Source organism: Perissodus microlepis, chromosome 2, assembly GCF_051167445.1.
Source record: "Perissodus microlepis isolate ML-2025 ecotype Zambia chromosome 2, ASM5116744v1, whole genome shotgun sequence".
NCBI classification, from domain to species: Eukaryota; Metazoa; Chordata; class Actinopteri; order Cichliformes; family Cichlidae; genus Perissodus; species Perissodus microlepis.
Genome location: NC_140462.1, coordinates 22,360,819 through 22,384,465, shown reverse-complemented (window position 1 = coordinate 22,384,465; position 23,647 = coordinate 22,360,819). Strand labels below are relative to the sequence as shown.

General features: G+C 44.7%; 1 protein-coding gene across 2 annotated transcripts; it reads right to left on the bottom strand.

Annotated features, from left to right (window-relative positions):
* Window positions 1-3,708: 3,708 nt before the first annotated feature.
* Window positions 3,709-22,231, bottom strand: lman2 (lectin, mannose-binding 2). Of its 2 annotated transcripts, none has more exons than XM_084952692.1 (8): window positions 21,938-22,231; window positions 8,661-8,779; window positions 8,406-8,523; window positions 7,869-7,951; window positions 6,006-6,167; window positions 5,790-5,904; window positions 5,583-5,702; window positions 3,709-5,416 (listed from the first exon to the last, which is right to left on the bottom strand). In XM_084952692.1, the coding sequence occupies exons 1-8, from the start codon at window positions 22,071-22,073 to the stop codon at window positions 5,256-5,258; spliced, it is 1,014 nt and encodes a 337-aa protein (XP_084808818.1). In that variant the 5' UTR covers window positions 22,074-22,231; the 3' UTR covers window positions 3,709-5,255. The 2 variants fall into 2 exon arrangements, with proteins under 2 accessions (XP_084808818.1, XP_084808825.1); XM_084952699.1 differs by lacking the exon at window positions 7,869-7,951 and adding an exon at window positions 7,730-7,809 and having other exon boundaries at window positions 21,938-22,225.
* Window positions 22,232-23,647: the final 1,416 nt, after the last annotated feature.

The window sequence follows — 23,647 nt, the reverse complement described above, 5'->3', positions numbered from 1 at the left end:
TTCGGGAGAAGGACGTCCTCTGTGGTGTCTCCTAACTCCGCCTTTAGCAGCTTTAAATACTCTGATTCCCAATTACACCCCCCTCTTTTTAAAAAAAATTTTTTTTTGCAGTCTTCCCTTTGCCCCCGATGCAGTAAACAGTTTAAACTTTTTCACCACCACTATGAGTAGTGTGGAGGATTAGTAGAGTGGAGCAGACCCCAGTCCCTCTGGCGATGAACAACTTTTAGCCAAAACGTTGCAGCGCATCATGCAAATGACCTGAAGCCCTAAGAATCAGAGCTGCCAGCTGTGAAGTGGAAGAAGAAGAAGAAGAAGAACAGACGGTCCAGGATTAGGCACATGCAAAGTCTGTATATAAAAGATGGCTATAGCAGCTATAGTGGGAGCATTACCGCTTTGACCACACTGCCGTTTCCACCGTCTCCACCATCTCCACCATCTCCATCTTGGCGGCAGAAAGACCTGGATGTGATGACATCGTGCATCGTGCTCATTGGCTACTCACCTGTGACTGACAAGTCGTGAGTGAGCGGTTTGATGTCACAGTTAATAAAGTCTGATTAGGATTTTCAAAACAGGCTATATTTTTTTATTCAGTGGGACCCAAAACAGTCTACAGGGGTCACAAAGCTGAAACCACAGCTATCGCTCCCTGGTGGCTTTCATCATGCATCAAAGGTTGGTGCCGAGTATCAGGTAGATATTTTTGGAGAACCACAGAAACAGCTGGATTTTACAATATTTATTCAGTATCTCCAATTTAATCCAGCTGTGGGTTACGTGTGCACCGAAGGCCTTTTTACTGTGATTTCACTCAAAAGTTGTCTTATTTTCTCAAAAACAAACAAAACCTATTTGAAAGTGTGACTTCTTCAGCTGTAAATATTATTGTTAGACAAGGTGAACGTCTGAAATGATCCAATGATATTGAATCTCCAGACGGAAACCTTCTGATTTCACATTTGCAGGGTTTGTGTTGTATTTTTCCTACAGCTGGTATCATATCAAAGCCACATGAGGACTACAACTTTATTAACAATTATTTGACATAAAAGCTGAAAATGAGACTAAACTAGAGAAATCACTGTGAAAATGCAGACGATTACAGGCCTCTCTTTAGACTGCACTCATTAAAACACAGGAGTGAGCTCGGAGCATGAGTGCAGGCTTGTGCTCACAGACTCGCAGCGTGAGTGCACGAGTTGCAGCTGCGTGCCTGCTGACTGTCTGCAAAGCTGCTCGTGGTCCCCCGGGAGACCGGAGAGGGAGAGGTGGTGCACCCGGTTACCATCTCCACCCGTTCATCCAGACTCCAGCGTCAAGTATGTGAAACAACAGCCTCGCCTCGTCCACAAAGATTCCAGGCCCGCCGCCGAGCCGCAGGGGGAAAAAAAGCTGTGAGCACAGCAGCGATTTCATCCAACAGACGAAGGTTTACTGGAAGTTTGAGTCACTGCAGCTGATGTAAGGCTGGGAGGGGGGAGAGGTAGGTTTGTCCCGTTTTAAACAAGCAGAGAATATGAAGCTCAGTCCTGCAGAGGAAACAATCCTCATTTACACAGAATAAAAGCCCTCTGTGCTGCTGTGAGGCCCTGTGTGCAGTTTAAGGTCACTTTTAATATGAAAAGGACCATAAAATCAGGACCATAAAACTGACTAAAACAAACTCTGTGCAGCAGCCCATGGTTGTTTGTATTTTTGATATAAATGTCCTGTGTTTGGCTGATGTCACCGCGGGGCTCTGACTTTTGTGCAGCTGTGCAAAAGTCAGTGTGGGTTCGAGTCCAGGCTCATGGTCAGGCGGTGTTTGGAAGCTGCATGGACGAGCACAGAGCCTCGCAGCTTTAGGCGTTGCTGCTCTGAGCACATCCCAGAGCCCCAAACAGAGGAAAGACGTCCTCTGCCGGTGCTTCCTGATCCTGAGGCCGTGACTGAACAGCTTTCGTTACTCATTTATTCCCAGTAAGTCCTGCTCGCCCCTGGCGTGTGCTGCCACCTGCTGTTAATGCGACAGTTTAGTCTTCCACTTGGGGGGGGGGGGGGGGGGGCCTCTATCCCCGCCATATTTATCAAAAAGATTTTATTCATATAAAAATAATTTGGAAAGATGTTTCACTGCATTTTTGACTTCAACATCATGAAGACAGATAATAGAAACAATTCAATTTCACTTCAGTTACAATTTTGGTTTCCAGCATTTATTAAAACTAAACGAGATAAAGCGGCACTCTTCATTGGACCCGTTGATGGTGATCATAAGACCTCGTGTAAGATTCACGTAAAGGACGAGGAGAGCAGAGCTAACAGGAGGAACAACCTCATTCACCGTCATGTCAGGGGAGGGGCAAACACATTAAGCCACGTCTCCTGTGGTTATCATGAACACAGCCTGAAGTGCTGACCTAAAACAATTTCCCGAATCCTCAGATTTCCAGCACAAAGCTGGCGATCTTTGAAGAAAGCACGGCGAGAAGCCGGTGCTGCAAATAAAAGAAGTTTAATTTAAACTTCTTTGAAGGTTAAACTGAGCCCATCCCGAGGTTTGTCTAAACACAAGAAAGTTTTCCTGTGCAGGAAACCAAAGCTTCTGGATTTATATGAAAAACTTTTTTGTAACGAACTTGCTTTTATTCTGAAAATAACTAATCACGGACAAAAATGTTTGAACTTTTGATTTCTTTAAATTCAATCTGAATAAACAAAACAACCCAAAACTGAACCGCTGTGAGAGCAGGGGCGCAGGTGGAGGTAGTGACGGTGGGTGGAGTTTAAATACCCGGAGTCAACACATCCACAGAGAGGCGGAGAAAGTGCAGGAGATGAGTGTCAGGTGTGATTTATGACAGAAAGAGAAGTGTTAAATATGGAGGTGAGACCTGCTGTGAGGGTTGAAGATGGCGGAGGCTGAGATGTTCAGTGAGCAGTAGACTTGTAGTCACGACCGCCTAAACCAAGACCAAAACAATACCAAGACCAGAGGGTATCGAGACCAAGACAAGACCAAGACAGACCGAGTCAAGACCAAGACAAAGTCGAGACCGAGACAAAAGTCTTTAAACTGCAGCCAGATGCTGCTTCGTTTACAGGTGTCAGGCATATTTTTATGTTTTTGCGATACACTCGCACAGCCCTCCTCACCGCTGTCTACTGTCTCACTCACTTACTGAGAGGACAGACGCACGCTCCACTTGACTGTCGTGTCTCTCACCCTCTGTTTTTCACATAATGATATTATCCTATATCCTCACATGTGATTGGCCACAATATGGAGGGATTGGAGCATAGCTGAGCCACTGTGTGAGAGCTGAGCAGTGAAAGGAAATCAAGTGAGGAGCCGGCTCTCGCTCAATGGGAGTCGACCCTTCTGATTCACTACAAAGCACTCTAAACACGGCTCTTAGAGCTGATGCTTATGCGCATGACACATTATCGAACGTTACGTTGTGCGTCATGGATACTGTTGACTCCAAATCTCCACTATGTCGATCTGAGACAGCAAGACAGAGACAAGACCGAGGGATCCGAGACCAAGACAAGACCAAGACCACGTAAAAGTGGTCTGGAGACATCCAACTCTAGTGAGCAGGATCAGAGGGTCTGAGCATGTGCGGAGGAGAGAGGGTGGAGCTGCAGGCAGGAGGATGCTTTACTATCAGCAGAGTGTAAAGTAATGATGTCATAGACGTGGAATAATCACAAACAGTCTCACGGTTAATTTTTTTTATTTTAGTATATTATTTGTGACGAGAGGAGAGTTTCCTGTCTCTGCAGAAAAATCAAATCAAACCAAACCAATAAAAACGCTTTGAATGAAAGATGACGGAAAAACGTGAGCAAAGCAAAAACCCAAACGAACAAAAAGGAGAAAATGAGAAATGATCAGTTATTATTCACACTTGTTCTCAGAGCATGATTCAAACACCCCGTCACATAAACTGAAGACAGAGAAGGCCGTACTCTACGTGAACTCTGACAATAGCTGCTCTCCACAAACAGCTTTAATGTTTCTAATGTTTCAACTCGCTGTGAACTTTACCGTCTGTTTCCAGGACGATGTCTACTTCAGTTAAAACAGGAAGTGACCGCACTATCCCTCCGAGCTGCTCGCCGTCCCCTTAAAGTTTGTACAGCCTGACGTGTTTATGTCATAAGCGATGAGCAGAGTCCTGATGGGTGAACGCAACAGTAAATATTTTATTCTGAGGCAAGCTTATCAGTTTCCTCTGACGTTAAACTAAACCGTCAGCTAACCATCAGAACGAAGCTTCACAGACGCCATCGAGTAAACCAGGGGGCGTCGACAGGCTGATGGAGACTGAGCAGAGCAGAGCAGAGCACACACACACACACACACACAAAGTTGTTCTCTGAAATAGAAAAAAAAAAAACACATTCAGGAAATCCTGGATTGAACTGAATGATTCTGATTGGATGGATAAAACAACGACGAATCAAATCGATCAGGCCGCGGCCAAAGAGTCCTTTCTATTCCCTCATGCGTCTCTAACTTCCTGAAGGCTGCAGACACAACCAGAGCCGCTGAATCCCACCAGCACTAAGGAAAGGAGCTTCTAAGCATCCTTTATCACCTCCTTCGGCAGAGGAGACCTAGGAGGCGACGACAAGGCTGATTCGTGTCTGCGGCAGAACATAACACGAGAAACTGACCCTAACATAAGGGACGTGATTTGGATGTGTGTAAGATGATCCTCTCGTCTCCACGGCAGACCCACGTTAACACCATCCACCATCGCTGTGACGCCGGCTGAGTGAGAGCGGTCAGACTCGTCACGTTTAACGTCCAGCAAAACCAAACAAATGAGGGATGTCTGTGAACTGTTGAACCGCAGCCCGAGGCTCCGACTATAATCTGAAGCCTTCCCGTTGGCTGTGATGACTTCTTTACACGAGTTTGTTCCTCACAGGTCGGTACTAAACCAGCACCAGCTCTCCTCTGTAATAAGAAACCATCTTCATGGATCAAAGCCACGTTCACGTTCTCTGCAGCAGAACACACCTGATCAACAAAAAGCCGGCGTAACACGCTCTTTAAGAAAAAAAACCCCAAAGTTTGTCAATGAAAGGAAATCGAACCCTGCAATCATCACCTCCCCCCGCAGTGCTTCACAGATACAAACATTCAGATCATCTGTAGAAAACAAATTCACATTAAGTGCTCAATCCATGATCAGGAAACAGTTTATTCCTCTCCAGTAAGAACACCAGTCTCGTCCTCCTCTGCCTCCTCCTCCTCAGTAAAACCTTTTGTTCCTCTCCTGTCTCCTCTGGAAAACCACAGCTCCCACCACGGCGCACACCACGATCCCCAGCAGGGCGCACAGCAGCAGCAGGAACACCTTCCAGCCGGTGAGAGGCGTGCCGCGGAAGTTTCCGGTGGGATCATCGATGTTGTCTGAGAAGGAGGAAGAACATCCACCATCAGTTTACTCCATCTGGTTTTAACTGTGCTTTTAACTGGAATGTTTTAGAAGTCTGAGAAACATCCCTCCCACTTGTAGCCCTGCTGAAACACTCTGAAGCACTTTATTCTAAATAAAGTTTTGGGTATTTGAATCTACCTTTAGGGGATTTGAGGAGGCTGACGCTGGGCTCGATCTTCGTCCAGTCCAAGTTCTCCTCTTCAGCCGTGTGTTCCACCATCAGCTGGTAGAGCTTCATGGAGATGATGTCATGGTTATCTGTGAAGAGTTGGTGAAAACACTTCGAGGTTTAAGAATGCGATTTTAACAATCAGTATTCCTCCTTCACCGGCAGCTCAGACCTACCTGACAGGTCGCCCGTAGCTGCCGAAGCCCCAAAGAAATATCCCGTGGGAAGACGAACTCCGCCGATGTCGATGCACTCCTTCCACTCGTTCTTGTCGTCCACGTCTACCATCACCTGCCGGGTTACAGAGGGGAGGCAGGACCAAAGGTAAAAACACTGCAAACGCTCCACCTCAAACTGCAGTCGCAGCAGAAACTGAAGGTGCGGCCACTTACCGTCAGTCGCCCTTTGGAGTAGCGGATGGCGAGGTACGTGTCGTGATCACGGTTCCTGATCTCGGCAGAGCAGCCTCCCAGCTCAGACGAGCGGCCGTCTTTCCCGTGGTCGTAACTCACCGAGCCGTTGTTCACCATGGCTGAAATGTACGGGAAAGAGCGCTGGCGGCGGACAGGAAATGATCAGTACACGAGTCCTACACAGGCGTTACACGCTTCGACAGGACCAACAAATATGTCACATAAAAACAAAACATGTCAACATGACACATTTGAGGTAATCGGCAGTTGGTTGTGGTTACAGTGATGTTCACTTCCTGCAGAGCGTTTGAGCTCTGACGAGGGTAAAGGTCTCATTAAACACTCGAGTGCTTTTTCTCTCCTTGCTCTGATCCGACTGAAAACAGGGAAAACTGAACTGAAGCCTGTATCAGGTCAAAGTCACAAACCTCAGCTGTTCTTCTGGGAGCAGTGTCTTTGTTTAGGAGACAGAACAAGGTGCCGAGCACATCCAGCCTCCGTACTGCTCACCAACAAGGGCGTTACAGTCACAGTACTCTGATTACAGAGCTCTGTCTTATGCTTCGAGTGGAGAGGATCCTCTGACATTTTCAGAGGCACTTAAAATGACCGCACCTCGGCCACTAGAAGGGCTGCAGAGAGGCACGTACGCTGGAGCGAGCATTGGGGTTTCAGGTCGATAATACCCTGACACTACATGACTAAGGCAGGGGTGGGCAATTCCAGGCCTCGAGGGCCGGTGTCCTGCAGGTTTTAGATCTCACCTTGGGTCAACACACCTGAATCACATGATTAGTTCATTACCAGGACTCTGGACATGTTGAGGAGCTAATTGAACCATTTGAATCAGCTGTGTTGGTTCAAGGACACATCTAAAACCTGCAGGGACACCGGCCCTCGAGGCCTGGAGTTGCCCACCCCTGGACTAAGGGCATTCCCAACATTAGCTCTGAAAGCTGTTCAGATTAGGGTTGCGTTCTGTGTCGTCTTCCTGCTTCTTCTGCGTTCATTTTGACCCCACACAAGCCGTTTCTTTTTTATTGCTCCCTCTGTGAAGCATTTCGTGACTGTTTTTTTAAAAATCAGAGAAAGATTTCTAACACTGACCGGGCTGCAAAGCTCAGATTGTTATCGATTTGGTCTGATCAATACACACACACACACACACACACACACACACACACACACACACACACACACACACACTGTCTAAAACATCAGTATTAGCATCATAATCCAGTCCAATTTAAGATATATCAAAGACATTTAGTTCTAAAAATGTAATTTACTGTATTTCAGACATTTGCAGACTCGCTATGGCTGTTAACTGTATTTCTATTTAAACCGGGGCCTTTTCTATGTGAGTGACACAGAACAGCGATAAGGTGACACATCAACAAACAAATATTCTGTCACTGACGCTGAAGTGGACCTTTTCTGCTTCTCCTTATGTCCTGTCATATCTTCTTTTCAATATTAAACATGAACAGAGTTCCTAACGATAAGGTCAGTGTATGCACAAGTAATCCCGTGTGATGTCATAGAGGGGAGATGTCATTATAGCCCCCCCCACCCCGGCCAATCAGACTTGAAAAGGAGGACGGCGAATAGGTCCACTTCAACAGGCCTGCAGCGTTTCACAACGAGGAGACAGACTGTGCACTGAGACAGCATGCTGACGGGGAAAACCTGCAGCCACTCACATCTGTCGCATCATCGTTAGAGTAAGTATCTATAAAGACGGCAAGCCCGTGGAAGACGGCGCTGTTGGAAAACACGGGCCCTGCAAAGAAACAAGCTGGTCAGTCACTTCGGCACACATGCACGCACACACACACTTACATCCATCCCATGGAGGTCATTGCGGAAGGTATCCAAAAAAATAGCCAGGCCAAGAAACTGATCCTGGTTTCCAAACACAGGGCCTAGGATGGAGGCAGAGATGAGGCGAGACGTGAGCGAGATGCTATGTGAGGTCAGCAGTGATGAGATGACAGACACGTATGGAGTGACACACACACAGGTTTGGATTTACAGCCGTCCTTCTGAGCTGCAACACTTTACATGCTTTTTCCTCCTGACCGTGAAGCGGTTAACCGGCGAGAAGGGGCCCGCAGTACCTCAGCCTCACAGAGCTGCATGTAGGGCTACGTTTACTCACCGCGAACACGCCGCAAAGCCCGACTCGAACGACTATGCCGGGTTATGTCTTTTACAAAGAGAAAGAGCTCCACCTTCAGGGAGGTCAGGCTGCTCAGTATCTACACTTTGCCTTCTTAGGCCTCAGTTTGGTTGCAGCAGAGAATTCCGGGTAGATCCAAACTCTATATGAAGCTCCTTCACACCAGCCGGACCTTCGCAGCGAAGACCCGGTGTTACCTGAATGCAGCCTGTCCTTCGTGTACCAGAGAGCGATGCCGTCACCGTGGAGATTCTTCTTCCCCGAGCCGTGGATTTTAAACTGCACGTGCATCTCCCAGTCCTTCAGGTAACAAGGCTAACACAGAAACGAGCCAAGGGTTAGACGCTACTGAGCCGAAGCCTACAACTCCTCGTCTCAGCGAGGAGGCTTCAGCCACAGAGAGGGGACATTTTTTACTTTAAATGATTCTCTGTGATCGCGCTTCGCCTCACCACAGTGTTCCAGATGGATCCCTGCTTGCTCCTCTCATCTGGAGTCAGGCGGACGTACGAGCTCGTCACCAAAGTGCTTCCAGAGAAATCCCACTGGCTGGATGGGCTGCTGCCGACACCTGCGGGAAAAACAGGCAAACGCTCAGACACACATGAGCAGGTTAAGCACACACACTCGCTGCTGTGTCAATACCGTCACACCCGTTTCACACTCACCAAACATTCACACCTTCTAAAGCTCACTAATAATGTGGCTACACTACACATACCAGTGTGGCTACACTCTTGGATTAAGATGTAATCATAATGTTGTTAAACTTGCATAATAATAATAATAATAATAAACTTTATTTATAAAGCACACTAAAAAACCAAGGGTATACCAAGGTGCTTGACAAAAATAAAATAGGAAAAGGGAGATGGGAGGGAAAAGAGAAAGGACCTGGCACGTATCAATTATAAAAACCTTGACAATCATAAGATATAAAAGTAGTTCACAAGCATAACGGATAAAAATGTACCAACGCACACCAAGTGTTAACTAGGTGGAAAGGCAAGATTAAACAAATAAGTCTTCAGCCGTGATTTAAACAGTGGCATAGAGTCAGATGTCCGGATAGCAACAGGAAGGTTGTTGGTGGCGCTGTCACTTGGTGTTCGCTCGCTCTGCGGTAGAGTATCACTTCCTGTTCCTGCTCAAACACAGTGGTGTTTCTGAGTAGCTTATTTGCTTAGCAATTTAATTAACAACTTTTAAATACATTCTTCTTTCATAGTATAATCTTCACGTGCTTCATCCGAAGCACACTTTCTGTGTACTCACTACCTAATTTATAGCCAAAGTTTTCACTCACTGTCTCTGTACTGTTTCGCTAGCTTAGCCTAGCTCGTAGCCGACTCGTTAGCACCATGGCTACTTCACCTGTCCCTCCTGCACTTTCTTGCTCATTGTGTCAGATGTTTAGTTACTCCTCGGCCTCCTTTAGCAGTAATGATATCTGTAACAAATGTAGCATATTTGCAGCTCTGGAGGCCAGGATTACTGAATTGGAGACTCGGCTTCGCACCCTTCATTCACCCGTAGCTAGCCAGGCCCCTGTAGCTGGTGCAGCCGAAGATAGCGTAGGCCCCGCTAGCTGTTCCCCGGCAGACCCCAAGCAGCTGGGGAAAGAGGGCGGCTGGGTCACGGTGAGGAGGAAGCATAGTCCTAAACAGAAGCCCCAGGTACACCACCAACCCGTTCATGTGTCTAACCGTTTTTCCCCACTCGGTGACACACCCGCCGGGGGTCAAACTCTGGTAATTGGTGATTCTGTTCTCAGACATGTGAAGCTAGAGACACCGGCAACCATAGTCAATTGTCTTCCAGGGGCCAGAGCAGGCGACATTGAAGGAAATTTAAAACTGCTGGCTAAGGGTAAACGTAAATTCAGTAAAATCATAATTCACGTCGGCAGTAATGACACCCGGTTACGCCAATCGGAGGTCACTAAAATCAATATTGAATCGATGTGCAACTTTGCTAAAACAATGTCGGACTCTGTAGTTTTCTCTGGTCCCCTCCCCAATCAGACCAGGAGTGACATGTTTAGCCGCATGTTCTCCTTAAATTGCTGGCTGTCTGAGTGGTGTCCCAGAAACGATGTGGGCTTCATAGATAATTGGCAAACCTTCTGGAGGAAACCTGGTCTTGTTAGGAGAGACGGCATCCATCCCACTTTGGATGGAGCAGCTCTCATTTCTAGAAATATGGACAAATTTATTAAACCCCCCAAAATATGACTATCCAGAGTTGGGACCAGGAAGCAGAGTTGCAGTCTTACACGCCTCTCTGCAGCTTCTCTCCTCCTGCTACCCCCCCAAAAACCCATCTCCATAGAGACTGTGTCAGCTTCCAAAAAGACAAAAAACAAACTAAAAACCAGCAACAAACAACTTAAACATAAACAATCAAAAAGAAAGAACAATACAGTATCCACATCTGAACCAAAGAGTAAAACAGTGAAATGTGGATTATTAAATATTAGGTCTCTCTCCTCCAAGTCTCTGTTAGTACATGACTTAATAATTGATCAACAAATTGATTTACTCTGCCTTACAGAAACCTGGTTGCAGCAGGATGATTATGTTAGTTTAAATGAATCAACACCCCCGAGTCATTCTAACTACCAGAAACCTCGAAGCACAGGCCGAGGGGGCGGTGTGGCAGCAATTTTTCACACCAGCCTATTAATTAATGAAAGACCAAGACAGACTTTTAATTCATTTGAAAGCCTGATGCTTAACATTGTCCACCCCAGCTGTGAAACTCAGAAACCAGTCTTACTTGTTATCATCTATCGTCCACCTGGGCCTTACACAGAGTTTCTGTCTGATTTCTCAGACTTTATATCTAATCTAGTTCTGAGCTCAAATAAAATAATTATTGTGGGTGATTTTAACATCCATGTAGATGCTAAAAATGACAGCCTCAACATGGCATTTAGTCTGTTATTAGACTCAATTGGCTTCTCTCAAAATGTAAAAGAACCCACCCACCACTTTAATCACACTCTAGATCTTGTTTTAACATATGGCATAGAAACTGAACATTTAACAGTGTTTCCTGAAAACCCTCTCCTGTCTGATCATTTCCTGATAACATTTACATTTACAATAATTGATTACACAGCGGTGGAGAGTAGATTTTATCAAAGTAGATGTCTTTCTGAAAGCGCTGTAACTAAGTTTAAGAATATAATCCACCCACTGTTATCATCTTCAATGCCCTGTACCAACACAGAGCAGAGCAGCTATCTGAACGCTACCCCAACAGAGGTTGATTATCTTGTTAATAATTTCACCTCCTCACTACGTACGACTCTGGATACTGTAGCTCCAGTGAAAACTAAGGTCTCTAATCAGAAGTACCTGACTCCGTGGTATAATTCTCAAACACGTACCCTAAAGCAGATGACTCGTAATCTGGAGAGGAAATGGCGTGTCACAAATTTAGAGGATCATCATTTAGCCTGGAGAAATAGTTTGCTGCTTTATAAGAAAGCCCTCCGCAAAGCCAGAACATCTTACTATTCATCACTGATTGAAGAAAATAAGAACAACCCCAGGTTTCTCTTCAGCACTGTAGCCAGGCTGACAAAGAGTCAGAGCTCTGTTGAGCCAACCATCCCTTTAACGTTAACTAGTAATGACTTCATGAACTTCTTCACAAATAAAATTTTTATCATTAGAGAAAAAATTACCAGTAATCATCCCACAGATGTAATATTATCTACAGCTACTCTTAGTACCATTGATGTTAAGTTAGACTCTTTTTCTCCAATTGATCTTTCTGAGTTAACTTCAATAATTACTTCCTCCAAACCATCAACGTGTCTTTTAGACCCCATTCCTACAAAACTGCTCAAAGAAGTCCTGCCATTGATTAATTCTTCGATCTTAAATATGATCAACCTATCTCTAATGGTCGGCTATGTACCACAGGCCTTCAAGCTGGCTGTGGTTAAACCTTTACTCAAAAAGCCATCTCTAGACCCAGCAGTCTTAGCTAATTATAGGCCAATCTCCAACCTTCCTTTCATATCAAAACTCCTTGAAAGAGTAGTTGTCAAACAGCTAACAGATCATCTGCAGAGGAATGGTTTATTTGAAGAGTTTCAGTCAGGTTTCAGAGCTCATCACAGCACAGAAACAGCTTTAGTGAAGGTTACAAATGATCTTCTTATGGCCTCTGACAGTGGACTCATCTCTGTGCTTGTCCTGCTAGACCTCAGTGCAGCGTTCGATACTGTCGACCATAATATCCTATTAGAGCGATTAGAACATGCTGTAGGTATTACAGGTACTGCACTGCAGTGGTTTGTATCATATCTATCTAATAGACTCCAATTTGTGCATGTAAATGGAGAGTCCTCTTCACCCACTGAGGTTAATTATGGAGTTCCACAGGGTTCAGTGCTAGGACCAATTCTGTTTACATTATACATGCTTCCCTTAGGCAGCATCATTAGAAGACATAGCATACATTTTCACTGCTATGCAGATGACACCCAGCTCTATCTGTCCATGAAGCCAGATAACACACACCAATTAGTTAAACTGCAGGAATGTCTTAAAGACATAAAGACCTGGATGGCCGCTAACTTTCTGCTTCTTAATTCAGATAAAACTGAGGTTATTGTACTCGGCCCTGAAAATCTTAGAAATATGGTATCTAACCAGATTCATACTCTGGATGGCATTACCTTGGCCTCCAGTAACGCTGTGAGGAACCTTGGAGTCATTTTTGACCAGGACATGTCCTTCAACGCACATATTAAACAAATATGTAAGACTGCTTTCTTCCATTTGCGCAACATCTCTAAAATTAGAAATATCCTGTCTCAGAGTGACGCTGAAAAACTAGTTCATGCATTTATTACTTCCAGGCTGGACTACTGTAATTCATTATTATTAGGATGTCCAAAAAACTCACTGAAAAGCCTTCAGCTAATCCAAAATGCTGCAGCAAGAGTACTGACAGGGACTAGAAGGAGAGAGCATATTTCTCCTGTTTTGGCTTCCCTTCATTGGCTTCCTGTTAAATCCAGAATTGAATTCAAAATCCTGCTCCTCACATACAAGGTCTTAAATAATCAGGCCCCATCTTATCTTAATGACCTTGTAGTACCATATCACCCTATTAGAGCACTTCGCTCTCGCTCTGCAGGCCTACTTGTTGTTCCTAGAGTATTTAAAAGTAGAATGGGAGGCAGAGCCTTCAGTTTTCAGGCCCCTCTTCTGTGGAACCAGCTTCCAGTTTGGATTCGGGAGACAGAAACTATCTCTACTTTTAAGATTAGGCTTAAAACTTTCCTTTTTGCTAAAGCATATAGTTAGGGCTGGACCAGGTGACCCTGAATCCTCCCTTAGTTATGCTGCAATAGACGTAGGCTGCCGGGGGATTCCCATGATGCATTGAGTTTTTCCTTTCCAGTCACCTTTCTCACTCACTATGTATTAATAGACCTCTCTGCATTGAATCATATCTGTTATTAACCTCTGTCTCTCTTCCACAGCATGTCTTTTATCCTGTCTTCCTTCTCTCACCCCAACCGGTCGCAGCAGATGGCCGCCCCTCCCTGAGCCTGGTTCTGCCGGAGGTTTCTTCCTGTTAAAAGGGAGTTTTTCCTTCCCACTGTCGCCAAAGTGCTTGCTCATAGGGGGTCATATGATTGTTGGGTTTTTCTCTGTATCTATGAAGCGCCTTGAGGCGACTTTTGTTGTGATTTGGCGCTATATAAATAAAATTGAATTGAATTGAATTGTTCCATAAGACCGGGGCAGCTACAGCAAACGCGTGGTCACCACGAGACTTCAGCCGAGAACGAGGTTGCTCCAGAAGAATTTGGGTAGCAGATCTAAGTGCTCTGACAGGAGTGTGTAACCTGAGAAGCTCATTGAGGTAGCTCGGCGCCAAGTTATTAATGGTTTTGTAGGTGAAAAGTAATATTTTAAATTGAAAACGGTATTTAATTGGAAGCCAGTGCAAGCCAGCAAGAACAGGAGTGATGGAAGAAAACTTCCTGCTACCTGTCAAAAGGCGTGCCGCCGCATTCTGGACAGTCTGCAATCTAACGAGAAGGGTGGAGGAAAGGCCAATATAAAGAGAGTTGCAGTAGTCCAACCTGGAAGTCACGAATGCGTGAATGAGTTTTTCCAGGTCAATGTGCGGAATATAGCGCTTAGCCTTAGAAATGAGGCGCAGCTGATTAAAACTAGACCTCACAACAGCAGACACTTGCTTGTCAAATTTAAGCGAGCTATCCAGTAGTATGCCCAAATTACTGGCATAATCAGAAGGAGAGCTAGCAAAAGGCATCAGAGCAGCACACAGTTGGTCGCGGGGGATTTTACTATCAAACACCACGATCTCCGTTTTCTTTTCGTTCAGGACAAGAGAATTACTCTTGAACCAACCTTTAACCTCACGCATGCATTCACGAAAATAGTGAAAAGACATAGCAAGATCGTCAGTAATCTCAAAATAAATCTGTATATCATCAGCATAGCAATGAAAGGCAATATTATACTTCTCAAAAATTGCTCCAAGAGGGAGCAGATATAGCGAAAAGAGAATAGGGCCTAATACAGATCCTTGAGGCACACCACAGCGTACAGGTACCGAGGAAGATGAGAAGTTGCCCAAATTAACCGAAAAAGACCTGTCAGCAAGATAAGATTTAAACCAGTTGAGGGCAGTGCCTCTTATACCCACAGTATGCTCAAGTCTTAGTAGAAGAATGTTATGATCAACCATATCAAAAGCAGAGGAAAGGTCCAATAAAACCAGGACCACAGAGCGTCCAGAGTCAGTGCTTACAAATAGGTCATTGAGAACTCTAAGCAAGGCCGTTTCAGTGCTATGCCGTGGCTTAAAGGCAGACTGAAATTTCTCTGCAATGTTGTTCGCATCTAAGTATGCCTGAAGCTGAGAGAGAACTAGTCGCTCCAGGATCTTGGACAGAAACGGAAGCTTAGAGATTGGTCGATAGTTCAAAAGATCATAACAATCAAGATTCTTCTTTTTCAGAATAGGCTGGACTACAGCATGCTTAAAGGCCAGTGGGACAGATCCAGAGAGTAGAGAAAAATTCATTAAGAATAAAATGCTCGGTCCAATTACATCAAAGCAGCCCTTAACAATGCGTGATGGAAGAATATCAAACACAGCATTGGTGTTTTTCAGTTGATCAACCAGCTGCTTCAGAGTCGAAAGCGACACGGGCTCAAATTGATGAAAAGTTGAATTACACTCAGAGGAAAAGACAGGATAAGAGGCAGACGAAGAGGAAAGCTTAAGGGATGAAACCTTATCTAAAAAAAAGAATTTGAAAACGCTCACAAAGAGCTTGTGAATACAGTAAAGGCATATCAGGACAGGGATTAACAACAGAATTAAAAATTTTAAATAGCATACGGGGGTTATGACCATTAGCCACAATGACTTTGGAAAGAAAAGATGCCTTAGCCATTCTAGCAGCAGTTTGAAACTGTGAGCGGCTGGTCCGTAACATATCATAAGAAACCTGAAGTTTATCTTTTTTCCACCTCCTCTCATCACGGCGACAGACACGTCGTAAGGCATGTGTAGTATCATTTAGCCAGCAATGAGAGTAGGTTCTAGGGCGCTTCATTTTGATGGGAGCAACAGAATCAAGAATAAAAGAACAAACAGATAACAGGATATTAGCACAACCATCAACCGAACAGAGAGAACAGTCATCAGGTACAGCCAAATCAGAGGTAGATGAAAATAATGATAGCAAAGTATCAGCATAACCATCAGATGAGCGAACTGAGCAGCAGTCAGGAATTATAGGCGCGAAATCTAAAAAAGACACAGCAAACTTTGACACAGCTTCAGAGCTGAGTATGCGTAGCGGACGAGAAAGAGCTCCAGGCTGCAGTCCAGCGGCAGATAAGCCAATATCAAAGGAAATTAGAAAATGATCTGAAATCCCAGCGTCATTTATATCCTTAATACAAATATCCAGGCCATACGTAAAGACCAAGTCCAAAATATGGCCTTTAACGTGGGTTGGTTCATTTACCCATTGAAGGAGGTTAAAAGAGTCCATTAAAGCAAGAAAGTCTTTAGCAAGCAGGTCATCCTTACAACAGATGTGTATGTTAAAATCACCAAGAATAAGAACAGAATCATATTTAAAAAGAACGGAACCCAAGAAGTTGGCAAAGTCCGAGATAAAACACTTGTTATATTTGGGCGGTCGATAGACCAACACACATAAAGTGGTCATGGAAGCAGTCATCTCCAATAACTGGACTTCAAAACTAGCAAAGTTAGGTGAGGAAAGTTGCCGAACATTATATATACGTTTTTAAAAACCGAGGCTAAACCACCTCCCCTACCAGAAAGCCTCGGTGAACTAAAAAAGGCACAGTCCAAAGGAAGAAGTTCAGAGAAAGGAATGAGCTCACCAGGGCGAATCCAGGTTTCTGTAAGGAATAAAACATCAAGGCCACTAGTAGAGAATAAGTCATTTAAAATAAAGGTCTTATTTACCAGCGACCTGACATTAAGCAGTGCCATCCGTGGCCAGGGTACTAAGTCACCTCTAGAAGCACGAGGCAGAGTGAAGAGCATAGATTGCTTCGACAAACTCCCCGTCGGCGCGATGTTATCCAAATCCGAGTAGGAAAGCGTGTCGCAGAGCGGGCAGATGCTTGGTGATCAGCCGGGTAAATCCAGCGACAAGTAAGCAGTTTAGCGTCCGGGCAATCCAGGGAGGAGGGAAAAAATGATGGCGTGTCCAGATTAACATGTACATGGTCCGTAATTCTGGCTCTGAGAAAGGCCCTGAGACGGACGCGACGGCCACTCCGTCTTCCCCGCTTCCTGTAGCGTTTCTTGTGGAGACTAGGAAGCGGTAGGTAGGAGAAGCCGCAGGACGAATCCAGTTGTGGTAAGTTAGCGCTGCCCACACTCCAGCAGGGGTCGGCCCGAAACGAATGAAAAGAACGAAGATTTAAAAGTGTTTGCCTGTCATATGTAATCAGTCCACAACCACTAGATAAACATAAGACTAGAAAAATAAAGATAAAAAAAAACACAGTGCCGAGGTCCATAAGGGAAGGTAAGGGAAAAAGGGAGGGTAAAAAGCGGCGAGACGGATGGCAAGCCAAGTACACCGGCGCCATCTTGGGTCTCCCGACCCCAAATAATCATTTGTAACCTTCACTAAAGCTGTTTCTGTGCTGTGATGAGCTCTGAAACCTGACTGAAACTCTTCAAATAAGCCATTCCTCTGCAGATGATCGGTTAGCTGTTTGACAACTACTCTTTCAAGGATTTTTGATATGAAAGGAAAGTTGGAGATTGGCCTATAATTAGCTAAGACTGCTGGGTCTAGAGATGGCTTTTTGAGTAAAGGTTTAACTACAGCCAACTTGAAGGCCTGTGGTACATAGCCGATTATTAGAGATAGGTTGATCATATTTAAGATCGAAGAATTAATTAATGGCAGGACTTCTTTGAGCAGTTTTGTAGGAATGGGGTCTAAAAGACGCGTTGATGGTTTGGAGGAAGTAATTATTGAAGTTAACTCAGAAAGATCAATTGGAGAAAAAGAGTCTAACTTAACATCAATGGTACTAAGAGTAGCTGTAGATAATATTACATCTGTGGGATGATTATTCTAATGATAAAAATTTTATTTGTGAAGAAGTTCATGAAGTCATTACTAGTTAACGTTAAAGGGATGGTTGGCTCAAAAGAGCTCTGACTTTTTGTCAGCCTGGCTACAGTGCTGAAGAGAAACCTGGGGTTGTTCTTATTTTCTTCAATCAGTGACGAATAGTAAGATATTCTGGCAGTATGTCTGCAACTGGCTTTGTGGTGGCCCATGTGTGGGCCACCTCTTGCAAACCAGATCTGGGCCACCAAAGGGAAGTCATTCTTTGTGAGCCATTTGTAAGCACGTTGTGTGGGCCAGATCCGGGCCATACCAATTTTGCTATCTGGGAAGGTGGTGTCCAGCAAGTCAGCCGGCTCTGACAGAGCTCCTCACCTGGCCTTTGAGGATGAGCTAGGACACCTTTTAGAGGATTCGTTTCTGGCCCTTGTATCCTCACAGCTGTATGACCACAGCTCATGGTCACATTAGAGGTCTGAAGGAAGCAGAAAACCTGGCATAGCCCTGACTCCACTCCAAATTTACTCTACTTAAGCGTTGCTAGCTTGAGCATAAAAAAATAATATTTTATTTGCTGTGCAGTAAAGATCCTTGAACTGTGTTTTAGTGGAGAAAAGTAAAACTCCACAGGGCGCAATTCAATTCATTCATGCACACTCCACCCTGGGTGAAGCTGGGCGATTTGAACCCCCACACTGTGCATGGTCATGGTATTTGTGCGCATGTCTATTAAATACCGGACTCATAAAGGTTTTGCAGATCCCAGAGAGTAGGAGGCTTAATGAGATGAAACTTAGCATCATGGAAGTCATGTGACCACAGCCTAAAGTTAGCCTAATCTCCCTGAACAAACATATCCTGAAGATTTTTATCCACAGTGCATTTTTTTAGCAATAATGCAAAATCCAATTGAGTTGTTTTTGCTAATGAATCCAGGGTGAGGCTAACCTCCAGGCTAGCCTATAAAAAAGCACGTCAGAGTTTCTTCTGAAACCTGTGAGTGAACTTGCAGATATGTCCACATGTTTTTCCTGCAGTAAGAGCATTTTGTACTGGAGCTGTTACTCGTGAATATTTGAGATGAGCATTTGCGTCTGCAGTGCTAATGAAGGGCAGATGTATGAGATTCATGAATGAAGCAGCTTTGTGTGGTTTGCTCCGGCCCAATGGGACTGTTCTCAGAAAAGTTTGAGCTCTGCTGATGTTCTGAACCTGAGATCAAACAGGACAGTCTGACTCAATCAAACTGATTGCTGGACACAGCGCACAGTTTCAGAGCCAGAAAATGAGCTGAACAGGTAGCGTTTGGGCAGTCAGCCAGTAACCCTTGACGCTGATACACTGCGCTTCCACCCATGTTTGAACAGTCCCTCTGAGACCTGAGCAGAGCAGCCCAACTCTGAAATTACTTTACATATAAAATCTCTGCTTCTTTTTCAGCACGAGCAGCTGAAAGAAGAGTTTGCAGGTTAGGAATGAAGGTAATCTGTCGGGCTTGTGTAGATGTGGTGATGAAGTGTAACACCAGTGATCAGGGTAGATGGAGAGGGAGAGCAGAAAAATGGAGAAAAGAGGTGAATCATTTACCCTCAGGAGAGAAGAGAAGGATGCAGTCGAGAGGAGAAAATCTGAGAGATAAGAGACCTGATGGGACAGGAGGAGGAAAGAAAAGGGCAATGAAGAGGAGAATCATTGAAAAGGAAGGAAAAAAGGACACTGGAGAGAGGGAGAAAGACGAAAAGTTGGAGAGGATGAATCAAGTGGAAAGGACAAGAAAGGCAGGAGAGAGGAGAAAAATGGACATGCAGGAGAAGAACCGTGAAGAAAATTAAGGAGATGAGGCTACTGAAGAGAAGGGAGGAAAAGGAGGGATAAGAGAGGACAGGATGAGTGATCAGATATCTGAGGAGGCAGCGAGAAGAATAAATGACAGAGGTGAATAATTCGTCCAGATTTCCAACTTTTATCATTACAACCCCGGCTCAGGGATCAACAGAATGTGTTGGTTTAATAACTTTTCACCACAGCAAGGTGATGTTCTGGAGATCAAGTGTTATGGAATAACTGGAAGGTGACAAAGAATGATCTTGGATAATCATCCCAGTGTTTATTTACCCACTAATTCAAACAAGGGCGGCACGGTGGTTAGCACTGTTGCCTCACAGCAAGAAGGTACTGAGTTTGATTCCACCATTAGGCCGGGGTCTTTCTGTGTGGAGTTTGCATGTTCTTCCCGTGCATGGGTTCTCGGGCTTCCTCCCACAGTGCAAAGACATGCAGTTAGTGGGGGTAGGTTAACTGCAAACTCTAAATTGTCCATAGGTGGGAATGTTTGCCAGTTGTCAGAACATGCAAAACAGTGCAAAAGTAACATGACAAAACTCTGTTCAGACAGTGAATGGACTGACTCTTATATAACACTTTCCTAGGTACCTAGATTACTCAAAGTACTCTATACAACATTCAGACACTTTCTCTAAACTGTGTGCTTCCCACACATTCAGACTCTTGACTCCTGGTTGAACTCTGTAATCAGACATCCTTACACGCTCAACAGGGAGGGTGGAGCTGATTTTGTAGAAGAACTAACTAACACGCGCCTGATAAACTTGGAAAGGAAAATCAACTGTTTGCTGATGATATGCAGAATTATTTATTTATTTAATCGGTTGCAGCATCGCTGTCTGCAGGAGGCGCTGTAGGGGTCAGCTATAATGTGTCTGACTCATGTTAGAGCACTTCATGGGCTCTGGAATCAGTCACCTGAAGGGCAGCTGTGCGCTGAAGCAGTATGATCAGGAGGAACAGCCCGATCTGTCACTGGACCTGTGTGCTAAAACGGTGTGTCTGTGCTGAACACCATGTTTAAACATGTCCGTAAGTGCATGTGGCACCAGGGCGCCCTACGTTGCAGGTCCGTGATTGGTTCTGTAATCGTATCATCAGATCTGGGGCGTATGTTCTGGACACTTGGCTGAAGGAAGGAGTTGACCTGTCACCTGATCACCGCCTGGTGCTGAGTTGGATCAGGTGGTGGGGGAGGATGCTCATACCCATATACATAGTCAGGGTATGCTGTGAGCATCTGGCAGAGGTCCTGGTCCTTGGGATCTACAATTCCCAGCGCCAGCAGAACCTCAACAGCATTCTGAAGGACAGCGAGTCTGAGTGGACCATGTTCCTCACGTACATTGCTGAGGCAGCTGACAGATACTGGCAGGCCAAATGAAGCGTGGCTGCAGGAGAGCCGCTGAAGTAAAAACTCAGATGTGGAGGGAGATCAGCATGAAGCAGCTCTGACAAGCAGTTAGGTGTCTCCTGCTTCTTATAAAGGACACTGCTACTCTGAGCACTCAAAGCACCTGTCATCTTACACCTGCCCACCAGAAGATCGATCCTGCCTGAGAATAAATCTGCACATGAACCTGAGTGACCACAGACTGGTGTGTGTGTGTGTGTGAGAGAGAGAGAGAGAGAGAGAGAGAGAGAGAGAGAGAGAGAGACTGTACACAGGTGAACATGCTCAGATCCAGTAAATATCAGCATATCAGCAGACTTTCTTCAGTGAAGTCCGAATTACTCGATTAAAAGCAGCCTCAGACATGCAGAACGATTTTAGTATTCACCGAGACGATCTTCGATTTGTTCCCGTTTCTGTGAATATTAATATTTCCATGCGATGAAGCAGACATGCTAGGATATGTCTCGCAGTGCGCCATTACACAAATATGTAGGACAGATTTTCTTCACTTGCGCAAATCTCTAACCTTAGCGATGCGAAGAAACTAGTTCATGCTGACTGCAGCCTATCATTTAATAATCTGTGTGTAGCTACCTGATACAAGTGAGTCATATTTGGTGTGTTTTCCTGTCAGGAACTATCGATCTTCCAGCTCCCCACTAGCGAATGTTTTGGGGCTTTTAACCCCGCAGGAGGACACTCTGCCACACGGTCTTTAAAAGCCCGTAAACATGCAATGTAAGATGAGTGTACATGCAGGCGGCTCGGAGCCTCCGCTGGGCCCGAGAAGCCGCGGAGACGTCCCCGAGTCTGCGGGCTAGCTCCCGGGCTAACGCCCCTACCTTGGTACGGCTTCGTTAACGAGTGCTCCCGCTTCAGGTGCTCCGCGTTTCCGTCCGTGATGTCACAGCAGACCAGAGAGAGCTCCAGCAGCACGAGGAGCAACGCTGAGCCCCGAAACGCTCTGCAGCCTCCCATTTTACCCGAACAGCACCGAGAGAAACTCTCACCGCCAAGCTTCTTCCTCTAAACTCCATAAACTAGTCCGTCCGCTGTTCTCATCCGGACTGAAACAACAAAATGCCACATTTATAATCACCCCGACGATTGTTCGGCGTCATTCTCCATGCTTTGAAATTTGCACTCATTAAATATAAAACCAAACAGGTACAAAGGCTTTGATTGGTGAGATACAATAAAATATAATGACGAAGATGAAACGTTAAGCTGTCCGCGTTCCCATACGGAAGGTTTTTGTAGACGGTAAAGATTTTGCTAGCCAATCAGAAACGAGCACATCGCAATTTAAGCCAATCAGCGATGACGTTGTTTTTCTATTACTCGTACACTAGATGGAGACAGACTGCCGGAATTTAATAACAGACTGCGGTCATGTGAAGGTTTGTATTCTTCAGTCAGGCTGAAAACAATGACGATTTTAGCTTTACAGAGAAGAACAGAGTTGTAGTTTTAGTGCGTTTCCATTACACTCTGTCAAACCACGGGTTGTAATTAACAATATTAGTCAAATCTGGAATAAGTTTCCCCCTGTGCCCCTCATGGAAACTTTACTCTATAAATGTAATGTATTTAATGAAACCATGCAAATGTTACATTCATTCTGTGAATATTTACACGCACTCCAACTACATACAGATGATAGGTACGTGAAATTTTCAGTTCTGAAGAACACATTTAAGATAAGATAAGAACTTTATTTATCCTGAGGGAAATTCTTTTGTCATGAACATGCTCACTGCGGCAGGAGGAAAGAAAAGAAAAAAATGAGTGCACATGAATAGAATAAAATGAAAAATAAAAAATAAAATAAAACAGATGAATAATAGTATTGCACAATTGAGTAAAAGACACATTACATTAATATTAATCCTAATTCATCTACAGATGACTCTTACACTGGCTTACCTACACTTTTAAAAAACTACAACCAAATGATTTTTACTGCAAGAGTCCCAGTCTGAAGACTAAAGCTGGTTTGTGTTCTCTGAGCAGCTGTGATCATCAGTGTGATGGATCCATCAGGGTCTGAATACACTGCAGCAGCTTCATGTCTGTGATGTAGTGGAGCGGAAGCCAGCGTTATGTTTAATCTGTTTCAGATAATTCACTGCAGGAACCTTCACAAAGTGGATTCTGGTTAAACATTCAGGGCTCACATCAGCAGGTGGGATAGGTGAGAAAAGGTGAGAGCAGAAGAAAGTTCTCAAAGATCAGGAGCATCTTTTAGCAGTGACTCCTTCTGGATCATAATCATATGCCAGTGCAGGAATTTATTTCCACCGAGGAATAAAAATTAAACAAACAAGCTAAAAAACATGATAATTCATTTGTTTGAAAAGTAATCAGAATGTAGGTGCACCAGTATTTAGCTTTTTGACAAAGTAACTAGTAATCTGTAGCCTATTACATTTGAAAGTAACCATCCCCATGCAGCAACATGCACCATTTAAGGAGAGGAATCCAGCAGCTCTCTAACTGTAGTTAGGGTTAGGGTGTCTAACTGTAGTTAGAGAGCTGCTGTACAGCTTACT